This window comes from Limulus polyphemus, unplaced genomic scaffold (assembly GCF_000517525.1).
Source record: "Limulus polyphemus unplaced genomic scaffold, Limulus_polyphemus-2.1.2 Scaffold8621, whole genome shotgun sequence".
NCBI classification, from domain to species: domain Eukaryota; kingdom Metazoa; phylum Arthropoda; class Merostomata; order Xiphosura; family Limulidae; genus Limulus; species Limulus polyphemus.
In genome coordinates this window covers 14,052-27,362 of record NW_013674231.1, presented here as the reverse complement: position 1 = coordinate 27,362, position 13,311 = coordinate 14,052, and the positions used below count along the sequence as shown (strand labels likewise).

Below are 13,311 nucleotides of genomic sequence, written 5' to 3'. Positions count from 1 at the left end.
AACATCAGACCAGGCTACCAGGATGAAGGAACACCACTGAAGGCATATGGGTAAAGAAAGACAGCCAGTTGAAATAAGTACACAAAAAGAAGGAAGGGATACAGTAAAGTGGAATGACCCCAACAAATCCCGGCAGCAGGGGAACAAAGTATGAAATGATAGAGCAGAAGAAATGAAAGAGGCTAAACAGAGAAAGGAACATTAAGAAGTGCCTCAATAAAAGGTGGAGTTGGAGAAGAAACACAGAAGGCTAGAGAGAAAAAAAAAGAAAAATACTGAAAATGGGAAACTAAGAAGTGAAATAGAAGTTAAAGGGTTCAATCCCCAAGCTGGTCAGATAGATACCAATGACAGGGTATCAGGAAAAGAAAAGAATGAATGTCTACAAATCAGGAAAAAGTGTCACATACATGAGGGGGACAAGGCATTTGGGTTTAAAACGGATCTATTATATAAAGGAAAAGTATAAAACCTAATAACAAACAAGAAAACAAATAGATAAACCCAAAAATCATGAGTAGTTTGGTTGGTTATTATTAGAGCAAAGCCCCATTTGGCTATCTGCTGTGTCCACCATGATGAATCAAACCCAGATTTTTGGGTTGTAAGACCATAAACTTACCACCATCTCATCAAGGGAGGAATTTATTGGTCAAAAAATAATAAAGAACAAAGGCAAAAGAGATGAAAAGGAACATACTTGAGAATGAAATCCAAAACGAGATTGAAAGATTAAGGTCGTTTTACAAATGGTAAAGCATATCCAAAACAAATCAGGTGAAGTGATCATTCCTGACTTAGAAGAAAGAGATTCAGCCGATGAAATGGGAGTAAAGAGCCAATAAATCATGTGGTAATCCACAACACATTGAACAATCACTGCAATGAACCTGACAGTTAACAAGCCTCCAAAATTCCCAGCAGAAATATGGCTTAAAGTGTGAACAATGTCCTATACTGTACTATAAATTACCATCACTTGAGAAATCATAGTAAAAAATTATAGCTTTTGAAACAAAAGCTAAAGAAAATGAAAATCAAAGTTGCCTTAATGATGTAAATCTCATTAAATTGATCACAAACAAGAAGTTTAAACATATCTGTATGCTACAATGCTAAGGAGAATAATGAAGATTCACAAGTGCAAATGAATAGTGGGAGTTAGTGTGCTGGAGGTGTGTTGTCCTCCTATTCTCTTCACATAAAATCACATGAAACTAGGTGGGAGTTGCCTAAAGCCTAGTTGCATGCACATCTCTTTAGCATATGTGTGAGGAATAAGGCTAAACTGTGCGTAGAGGCGAGTTATCGTTTTGAAATTATGTTTCACAAAGTTATTTGTGACAATTAAAGTTTTTTTGTCTGCACAGAATTCTCTAAGAATGTTTTGGACATACAGAGGTATGCCACTTTTTCATTTCTGCAACATAGCTCACTAAAGACTTGTTTGAAGAAAGTAGATCATATTGCATGAATTTTTAAACAATACTGCAGATTATAAGACATATTTTGACCCAATGAAAAACAAACTATGGGTTTTTTCTGACATTTTGTGAGAAGTGCATCACATTACTTAGCTAGGCACTCAGTGTTAATTCGTCAAACATCATGATGTCATTTCAACCTTCATATTTTTAAGTGACTTATCATCTTGAATATTATGTTCCTCTTTAGAACTTAATTGTACAACATAAATGTGCTTCTTAACTGCTTCCAGAAGTAATGACGTTTCATTAACCACAATGTTTTTCACCCACTGATGAACACAAAATTGGAAAAACATCACCCTTTCTAGCATTTGTGCAAATTGTTAAAGAAATGTCCAACAGAAGATTTGAAGTTTCTTCCACTTGTCACAAACTTTGACCTAAAACTACTGTGCACAGTATGTAGATCACGACAAATACTGATCTTTTCATGATCTGTTCATAAACAATTGTATGTTTTTGTTATAAGATTTTATACTTAGATAAAAACTCACCATCATGTCTGCTGTCACATACTCAGAGAAAATACTTCATTATCAAGATCATTTACAGAATAATACCAGAATCTAATATGGATGACCTACTGCCTATTTTATATACATTTGTCCAAAGTTTCATAACATATAGTATGAAACTATTCAGTTTACAAATGTCTTTAGACATGTGTTTTCTTTCTTATTTTTTAAAATAAGATACAAAGCAATAGTTTACAAAGTAGCAGAATTTGTTCTTGCTTTTGGGAAATATTTAGCGATCACATTATGTTTTGAACATATTCCTCTACAAATTATCAATCAATGTTAAGTTGTTACATAAATAATGAGATGAAATAACATTTTTGGTCATACTGAAAAAAAAATTTAATTCTGCAGATAGTACAAGAATCTCAGAATAAAACTAGAGGGGCACTCAGTAGAGCACGTACCTCTGCCACACAGCATTGATCACATTTGGCCCTAAAAAAATATGAAAATGTGTCCATACATCCATTGTTACCAATGGACACAGACCATTCTTTTTTTCAGGACAATAAGGAATAACGTTCTACATAGTTCCACCAAGTTGCATCAAAATCCAATAATTTTTGACTGAGTTAATAGAGCAAACATAGTGTGAAAAGTTACTCCCCACATTTACAGATAGGGATTTTTTTTTATTTTCATGACCTTGACCCTCCAAAAACTAATCACTTCTAAGTTGGGTCATAGTCCAAATGTATACCAACTTTCATTCAAATCCATTCAGATATTTTCAAAAAATCTTGTCAACAACCCCACACAAACACACGGGTAAAAACATAACCTAGGTAATAAGCATAAAACAACCACTGTGAGCTTCTAACTACAACAAAATTTATTGAATGTTGAGATATAACACATTACCCATCATAAAAAGTTTTTCCATCAATTTGGACAATAACAACTCTTCCTTCTTTGTCATGTCCTACTACAGTACGTGCTGATATGACATTGACAAACTTTTCCACAGTTCCTGAAAATAAGTTACAAAAAACACACAACACAGTTACAAGGAACTATTCTGTTAGCCATTTTCACTAATCACATACAATTATCATTACTAATTCAAATTTTAAATTACATTAAATGGACATAAAACTCACAAAATCTTTTATGTTTTTGTTTGAAACAAAATTATGCTTTCACAGTTTGAAAAATTTAGCAAGTCTCGAAGAAAAAAGATCCCAGTTCTTAAGTTTTCTCATCAAATAAAGACAGTAAATGCACGTTTTTATCTCACCAGTTTCTTCTGTGTCTTCACACTCTAGATATTTGCTAAAATTTACAAATGACTGTCCATTTCTCAATATCCATCCTACTCCAGTTACTAGTTGCTGGAAGTCCCCTGGCCCATTTTGAATTTCTTCTTCTGCAAGGTATCTAAGTATAGAAAATAAATAAATTATTTTCTGGAAGGGGGGGCTAATATTGTTTTCATGAGTGAAAAAAAATTAACACTTATTAAATCAAAACATAAAGTGCTAAGTAATTTAAGGAATGAATCTAAACAAATATGAATGTTTGGACTCTGGTATGAAAATAAATAAAACTTACAGTGGTAAAATAGTACAAACAAGTTACACTGTCAAATAAAACTATAAAAAGTTTTTTGAGATTTCCAGTTAACATTTTCCTTACCTGAAAATGTATTTCCAATAAATACTTACCTCTTCACAGAATTAAGCTATCTTCCCCACACATCTGCATTAGAGACTTGCACACCACTAACCTTTAGGCAACTCCCACCTAATTGCACAAGATTTCTCAAGAATTGCGCTGCTGCATAATGATGTTATTATGCAACAATCGACACACCTTTTGAGCACTAACTCCTTCTTTTGCACTCATGAATCTTCATTCTCTGACAAGACAAAGGTTTACCTAGATGAGTTTCCTTCAGAAAGTGCCCAAAGGAAAACTCATGGAGTGTGACACCTGATGGTAGGGAATCCATGTTATACACCTGTGGGAGATCGCACCTCATCTTTTCCAGGGTATATTCTTCACACAGGAAAAAAGAAAGAGGCAAACAAGTCACAGGGAAATGTACTCAGTTGGCTAAAGATCGGAAGTAGACTGTAGAATGGAGGCAGGCAGTAACCTTCAGAAAATTAGACAGCCAGATGATGAAGACAGTGTGTGACAAAGGTGTGAGAGGTAGTCCACATGCTAGATTGAAGGATATCATCTAGCAACTGTTGGAAATAAGCAGCAAGTAAATGAGTGAGGTGACATATCTGAAGGAAAGAGATGCAGAACAGTCTACAAGTCTTGGCTCCCAATGAGGATTTGATCAAATATAGAAACTGATGGAAGCCATGAAAATGAGAGGTATGAGCAAAGTAGCAATAAATGGCACAAATGTCTATCCAAGTCCAATCTATCATATAGATGTGAAGTAGAAGGAAGGGAGATAAGAGTGGCTGAAGTCTTAGATAGGAAGGATTGGTTAGGATAAAGAATATAAGAATGATTGAGAGGAGTATGGGGAGAGTCAATAGCATAGATATCTGAATGACAGTGACCACAAGCAAGAAGTATGAGGAAATAGGTCTTGAGAGAAAAGTGATATAAGTTGCTGGTTACCTACAGCTTGAAAGGGACATGGTTAAGAATATGCAGGACAACATTAAGATCCCAGATGAGCATGGGAACAGAACGAGAGGGTCTATGGATACGGAAGGACCAGAACAAGGTGGAAAGAACTTGGAAGAAAAACATCTTGCAGTATAGAGAAAGGTGAAATGTTATAGACAAGGTCACCTGCTAACCAGCAATGGTGGAGACAGCTGATCCACTGTTGAACAGTCAGGTAAAAGGATGAGATATGGCTGATCATAAGACAGTCAGGAGGAAGATGGCTACAAATGGACCAACGTTGAAAGACACGCCATTTACACAGGTAGATGGATAGGGTAGAAGGACGACAGTAATGGGAAAGGTAAAAGTATACTAGATTGGAAAGTCCAGTACAGTGGGTGATGTACCGGACAATTCCCAAACATGAAGGTGAAGGAACAAAATCTTGTGATGTATATATCTTGTGGATATATATATAGGGCAGCACTGAATAAAAATAGTTATTTATGTGAGTAGAGGTAAGGTACCATATCAGAAATTAAGCTAATGGCTTGGGACATAATACATACATTCCAGAATTTAAATTGTTGTTTTTTTATTTTATACTATGCATTCTTGAAATAAACAAATCTAAATAAAATATGTTGCATACTGTGTTCTTTCTGAAATACTTAATACACATTAAATAATATTTCGATTTTCTTAAAAATAACCAAGACATGGATGTGTAGATGTCATCTTGGTCATTCAATACTGTTTATGTACCAGAAGACATAGCTAGACATACTTTTAATTCAGAAAAAGTAAGAACAAGATATGTCTTCAAGAGATCTATTACAAAGTAACTATTATTCATCTACTTGGGATACATGAACAGGGTGGAATAAACTGTCATTTTAATTGTCAAAAACTATCTGAATAGCATCATTAGCTAGAAATTCACAATCTTCTATTTTCATGAAGAAATTATTGTAGATACAACCTGGAAGAAGAGGAATATAAAAATAAACTTGAAAAAAAAAAGAGAAAAATAAATAGTTAAAGTCTGTCAAAATGCAAGCAGTTAAAGATTTGTTTGTTTTGAATTTCGCGCAAAGCTATCTGCACTAGCCGTCCCTAATTTAGCAGTGTAAGACTAGAGGAAAGGCAGCTAGTCATCACCACCCACCGCCAACTCTTGGGCTACTCTTTTACCAACGAATAGTGGGATTGACCATCACTTTATAATGCCCCCATGGCTGAAAGGGCGAGCATGTTTGATGTGAAGGGGATTCGAACCCGCGGATTGCGAGTCGAGCGCCCTAACCACCTGGCCATGCCGGGCCTTTTCAGCAGTTAAAGGATCCAACAATCTAACACAATAATAAAGGAAGAAACAAAACAAAAACAAACTGTATAAAACTGTGACAAATACCCTGAACCTTTGACAGCCCAACCTAAAAATATAACAGAATATAAGAAAGTCTTTGAAACTGATATATGTAACTGTTTATAAGAGTTATCTCACAATTTTTATTACACAGAAAACAATAAAATACAGCAACAGTAGCAATCTTTTGGAAAGTCAAAGCTAAAGCATAAGTACCAGCTTTAGAACAATTTTAAGAAATCACCTAAACAAGTTGGTTAACACCAATTCGACAGAAAATCAAAGAACAAATTGGAAGTAAGAAACAAAACATGACATTTAAGATTGATCACAAGTTATACAGCAAGCATGGCGTGTAGATCTGAAGAGGGAAATTTTGGTTCAATCAGGAATAATAATTTCATCCGGTTATATATATTGTTCAAGCTTTTAACTAAAAAGTTAACATTCGAACATGTAGCTTTATGTTCATCCACAGAAAATTATCACAAATTAAAATTGTAATTTCATCAATGATTAATAATACCACTGACAAGTGCCATTGGAGTGCAAAACATAAGAGAAAAGTCTAGGATTGTAGAAATACTAGATCTATAACAACACTAACCCTGTGAAGATAGAGCCATTTTTTGTTATACCAAAATGAGTGTTTTGGAGCCCACCAGAATCATGAACTTTTCTTCCATCACTGACCAAATTCCCTGGAAAGATTATTAAAAAGAACAAGTATTTTCTGTAAATATATTCAGAATTTGAAATTATGAAAATATTATAAAATATGTAAAAGTTAGAAAATGTAGAACTTGAACTTAACACAAAGACAAATACGTGAAAATTTTAAATACAGCTTAGATATAAAAAAAAAGGTATTTATTATGCAATACAATGTTTCTTCAGTTATTTAGTTTGTATATAAAGGAATGCAGCAAATGTTTTAATTCAGTAATGATGGATTATTTATTTCACACTTAAACCTACATATCACATTTTTAGAATACGCAGGAATTATATTTATCTCTATTATATAATTTTCATGAATTATGCATAACACAGAATTACTTTTGATGTTTGTTGAAATATACTCTTCCTAATGACTTGGCTTGAAATAGGCTCTGATTGATATACGTATACAGAACTTTCAACTAAATAGTTATGTCCCTTTAACCAAAGGGGAGTGATTTAAGTGTCAACCATTATGGTATTAATTAAGCCTGTGCTTATCGAGCAACATTTCATTATCGATCTGAGATGTCCATACATTTCTAAGTCTGCTGATATGAAAGAATACGGTTCAGAGAAGAAATGTTATAATCTACTGCAGTAATAACCAAAATAGGTTGTACTTGTGGCAAAAATTGATATGTGTGCTTATGGGATATCACACACAGTGTGTCCATGTTTACAACTGTTCAAGATGTATGTATACTGCTGAGTTATTAACTAAGAGATGGAAGACTGAACTGACTTAAAGCACTTCAAAGAAAATACTTCTAATCTCTACCTCAACCCCCAAAAAAGGAAAAAAAGAATGATCTACTAATATACTTACAGTGGAAGTTCTACAAGGTCAAAACCTGCCCACTTAGCAATTTACAGACCATCCCAACATAAAATGAATTTACCACATAACATGAGTGAGACTATCAATAATATTAACTTCTGTGTGTTTCTATACAATTTCTATAATGATATAAAATTGTTACAGAACACTCTCTGCTTCCCAACACAGACATTGTGAATTATTTTTATTTGCTTTTAGATATCAAAAGCTGAACTTCTTAATTCTTATTTACCATTTTGTTATTAACCTTTATGGGAGCTTCAAGGCTTGTGGGATGCAGAAAATTTTTTTTGCATATAGAGGGCAGCACTGAACAAGAATAGCTATTCCTGTGAGAAAAGATAATGTACCCTATCAGAAAGGAATTATTTGCACGTTATGCTAAGCAAAGAGGAAAGTGATTTACAACTGGGGTTATTTTGTTTTGCAAATTGCAATGCATACCCAGTTATTTTGTCCCCTGTCACAGCATAAAAATGTGTACTGAGAACTTTTATCTTGTATCGTAGAAACTAGAAGTTCTTGGAAAATACACAATGTATCATATAAGGCCCAACATGATGTAATCACTGAATGAATATAAACAAATGAACTTTTTTAGAAGAGATCCAAAGTAGGAATCTGATAAGAAAGCTCCTTGGAAATTTCATCATAATTTAGTGAGCTGGTTTAAGGCAGATTTTCATGTTTCAAGTGACATGACCCTCTGTATAGGAATAATGAATAATATGCTTAACCAAGTAGTTAGTTAGTCAGAGACTTACAGTCTCCTTTAAAAAAGCCATGCAAATTCAGTCCACTATCCATATTTAGCTTTAAAATGAAGCATGTAGTTAGTCAAAGTTACTGTCAGATCTTAAAAATAATACATATATATATACACACACACTTTTTTTTTTTTGCCTAATTTTTCTTTTTTGAGAACTGCTAGTTACTATTACTAAACTTAGTAGGACTCCACCTAATAATTCAAACACTGCATGCTGATAAAAAACCAGATACTGAAGTGCAAAAAAAAAAAAGTAATACTGCACTCCAAGATAATTAAGGATGTGGATTTTATACAGAACTGTTTTCAAATAGTGCACTATTTACAAGTTTAATAGAGCCTGTTGTTCATGTTCAAAAAGGGTCATCCAGACACATTTCACAGTGATGGAAAAAGGTCGTTTTTGACGTTCATATTAAAATTGACCAAACAAATTAGGAAATTGTTGACAGAGATTGGGTAGTTTAAAATGAAGGAACAGAATAATTCTTTTGTTTTCCATAAAGATTATTCAGTTTAAACCCAGATTCTTGCATATTGATTTTGTCAAGTGAGAGTGGCTGGAAAAAAGAAGGAATTTTCATGGTGAAAACTGTGTCATAAATTTCCTGCTCACAGAATAATGATCATCACAAATGACAATATTTAAAGAGGAGACCTGCTCAAGGAACTGATATAAATTCACAGCTAGATAAAGAAATAACAACTTAAGTGAAGTATTGGAAGGACCAATTTGACCAAGTTCTCTAAATGGCCCATGTTCCTGAATGAAAAAGAATTTGTGCTCAGGAGCATTTCAAAAAAAAATCAGACAGCCATAATGACAATTTTCTTGAAATTATTGAATTACTTGCCAAATTCAGTACAGTTCTTCAGACTCATCTTGCTAAAACGAGACAATCTCAAAATGATGGAAAATGACTTCAAGCTCATTATTTTTCTGCAGACTTTTAGAATGAGTTTATCCAAAAGTACCACAGTGAATACTATCAGAAAGACAAAAATCTAAATATTTCTTGTAGTAGTTCATGCCACCCCTGATTCTTCTCATACAAAGTACAATCATTCTAACATACTTTTTAGATAACAATATATATGTTTCTATCAAAGAAAGATTTCTAGTTTGTTGACTGCAATAAAAAAAAACTAGATGAGATGTTACTAATCTCATCATGAGTGAACTGAGAAAACACAATAACCCATTACAAAACTGCAGGGGTCAGTGAGTATGACAACGGTTTGAATACTGTACTTTTCCAAATATAATATGCAATTTTTTTCACTAAAAATTTATCTAGAAGTTAAGAGTGTAAAATAACAAATCCATGTTTTTTAAAAACCAGTCCAGACCATCTTTTCCAACATACGTTGTGAATGATACTGCATACTTACTAGAAATGCTGTGTTTCAATGGTATGTCATGTTAATTCTCTCTGTTTCCAAGACATAAATCAGAATTGTTGCTCCATTCTCATTCATTTTCAGTATCTTTAAACATGATTTTTGAAATAAAATGATCAAGAAGCTAAGTCTTGTGTGCTTTAATATTTATATAAGTGCACACTTCGAAATGTTTGGAAATACAGAACTAGTTATCGCTACATTATGTTTGATATTCCAAAACTACAAATCATTTTGATGAAACCTTCAAATTCTGAGTCCAAGTCTCTCTTCTTGTACAGTTGGTGCTATTTTTCTACCAGCTGTAAATGAGTTTATGAGATAATTTACTTGCTGGCCACAATTGCCAAATAGAAAATACTAAGGTGAACTCACTTTTAAAGATTTTACAAATTTCTAACATTTGAAAATGCTTACTTGCCAGCTGTAATTGCAAACACAGTAAGCACTACAGTGAACATACAAGTCACTGCAGTATTTGAACACACAACTTTAAGCTATGAGCTCCACAATTAGAAAGTCTGGTGGGAGGAATAACTTCAGTTATTCTGGATATATGTGCCAAATATACCATAATTTTCCAAATATAATATGCACTCTAGTTTTCATAAACAAAGAGTCAAGTTTGCTTTATTGTCATAAATAATATCCATCTAGACTTTTGCAATGCAATGGTCAAAGTAACTCTTTGAAGACAAGAATGTTAAGAGTGTTCATATAATCTCTAATTGAGGTATTTAATACAAAGATTGGATGCTCATTACATAATCTTTGTGAAACTAGATTGTCAACTCACATGGAAAGTGTTAAACCAATGGCAAAACACCTGCTACTGATAAAACATGCAACTATTGAGTACCAAGAACTAAATTTGTTTCCCAATTGCAAAACACAGTTAAAAGAAATTCAGTGCTACATAAAGTCATTCAAATGTATTTTGATGGCAACGATATAGTCAAAATGTTGTTTGCCTAGATCAGTACAATAAGGTTCTTAAATCAAAAGGCAACTTTTGATGTAGAAGTACAAAACATTGATAACTTAGTTGAGGAGCTTAAAAGAGTTAATGATCAGTGAGAAACTCTTCTATCATAAGACAAGCACGTGGCTGAAGCCATGCCATCAGACCGGCTAATTAACTGAAACTGAAATCTCGAGAAGCATTCAAAGAAAAGATACTGGTTTCACAAGGAAATCCCAGAAATCCAAGTGGGAAAAGAAAATGCACAGAGGGATTTTAAATGTTTTTCACAAGCTTGTTGACTGTGTAATTATGGGATTAAAACAGCAGCTCATCATAGCCAAAGTTCGTTAAACTTTTTGTGGTTATTTATGGAATTCATTAATACTTAGATTGAAAACTTATGTTCAGTTTCCTGCAGAGAATATGAGAACAATATATTCATGGACATCAAAGGCAAAATTTGGAAGTAAATGTCTCAAACAATTAGAATTTTGAAATAAATTTTGAGACCTTCAGTTTGAAAGTCTTCTTAACGTCAGTGTAACTATGCAGATTTTCTGTAACACACTCATCACTGTTTCTAGAGCTGAAAGGTCTTTTAATAAAATGAAGAAAATCAAGTGCACAAGAACCAACAATCCAACAAGAAAGACTTAATGGTCTTGCTTTTCTGGCTGTTGAGCATGAACTTGTTTGGTATTACTTTGAAAACATAACTGATGATTTTGCAAGAAAAAATATATAAGAGTTGCATTTTAAGATTCCTTACCATTTGGATGCTACGTGAGTACTTTTTTTACACCTTTAAACACCTGTTTAATTATTGTATATTTTGTTTGCATATTTCTGTTTGAATCACAATTTGATGTTAAATTAGCCTAATTGATGTTAACTTCAGGGGTTTCTTTGTGCTTTTCTAAGTGTTTTACACAATATTTTATTTCATAGTGTATTCATTTAACTTACATATATATATACAATTAAAAATATAAATTCCAGACTTTATATTTAGCACAACAATTTGATTAATATTAGAACTGTAACTTTCAAAGAAAATGTTTATGATATCAAGCAACAACACAAGTTAGAAAAGATAGGAATCTAAGATAAAAGTAGTAGCAAGAGTTAGTAAGAATGATTAGGAGTCTATGATCCAGAACTCACCAACTGAAAAAAGAATTAAGAACTACATATTTATGAGGATACATTAGACTCTGAAAATTAATAACCTATATATATATGTATAATGTGCTTGTGTGTATGAATGGGTGAGTGGAATCTTATAAGTGTACACCAAAACACTAACAAAATAAAAACTGAGATGTTACGTATCAGGAAAGGCTAAACAAAAATGTAGTAAAATGGTAGAAAAAATTCAATCAATTAACAGAAAAACAAAAAGAAACTATAAAATGAAGCAAAGACAATAAGAACATTGGAAGCTAGAAAAATCACATAACGGGAAAACACCACCGGTCAAAACTACAAATGCTCTCCTAATATAAAATTTATGAAAAACAAAGCATTAACTCAAACAGCAAGCAATTACTATATGTAAATCCTTATTTACATAAAAAACTGAGTACATTTCACTGACTACACACTTACAGATGCAAAGCCTAATTGATATAATCTCAAGAAACATATTTCAAATGAAATTATTTCACAATTTATCATCAATTTGAATTTCACTTCATTAATTCCTTTTAGAGGTGGGTGATAAACGTAATCAGTATAATCAAGTACCTATAAGCATCGCTTACGGTGATTAGTCTCGCATAAAAGAAAAATCAACGAATCAAAACTGATATTAAATTGATTAATGAAATGTAAATATTCAACTAATCAAAGTTACTGTTTTTGATTATTCCAACTATCAAAGTAGTTGAAATATTAATACTAACATTATTTTTGATTAATTCACGGTCATTCAGCATAAATGATTAGTGTTATGACTCACAAAAATAATCAACTAATCAAAGTTAGTGTTTCCAATAATTACTATTTTAAATTATTCCAACTATCAAAGTCTCATGAGAATAATCAGTTGGTTGAATGTAATCATTTAATAAATCCAATGATCAACTGACCATAAAATTCCACTAATTGCCCAGTTTTACTTCCTCGATTTCTAAAACTTCATATTTGTAGTAAAATAATAACCAAACTAACTAGTGTTACACCAATGTATACTTACCTAAGCAAGCTCCAGTATGTGTGTTGAAGAATCCAGCATTTATTGCCAATAGGCAGTTTCTCTGTGTTGCAGAATTAGCAACAGTCTCTCTAATCTTCAGTTCACAACCCCCAACCTGTTTGGGTTCAAGAATAGAAATAGTCCGTAAAGGATCCGATACAATGCTATAATGTCCTTTGACATATCTATTCCCTACTTTTCTGATAAATCTCTTGATCAAAGGTTCCAGAACTGCTGAAGTGTTTGATGGAATAACTTCATGTGGAATGCCATTATAATGTGCAGGTTGGCATTCTCGAATCTGTCTGTGATTCAAATGGGAACCATGCTGTTTTGTATAGGGAGTCAGGAAATCTTCACTGTAAACACAGAGATTACATAATTACTTTTATAAATCAAGGAATTTCAGATTCATTTTTTCTTAATTTAAGACTAGATTATCCACTATATTTTAATTTTTCTTAA

The 13,311-nt window shown here is 32.7% G+C and overlaps 1 protein-coding gene across 1 annotated transcript in view; it reads right to left on the bottom strand.

The window, feature by feature from the left end:
• Positions 1-2,744: 2,744 nt before the first annotated feature.
• Positions 2,745-13,311, bottom strand: part of LOC106475466 (N-acetylglucosamine-1-phosphodiester alpha-N-acetylglucosaminidase-like) — a 21,391-nt gene continuing 10,824 nt past the window's right edge. Inside the window, exons 2-5 of the mRNA XM_013936147.2 lie at positions 12,847-13,205; positions 6,562-6,655; positions 3,246-3,385; positions 2,745-2,978 (exon numbers count right to left, since the gene is read on the bottom strand). Of these exons, the coding sequence (XP_013791601.1) occupies positions 2,866-2,978; positions 3,246-3,385; positions 6,562-6,655; positions 12,847-13,205 (706 nt within the window). The 3' untranslated portion in view covers positions 2,745-2,865. The remainder of the gene's footprint in view (positions 2,979-3,245; positions 3,386-6,561; positions 6,656-12,846; positions 13,206-13,311) is intronic.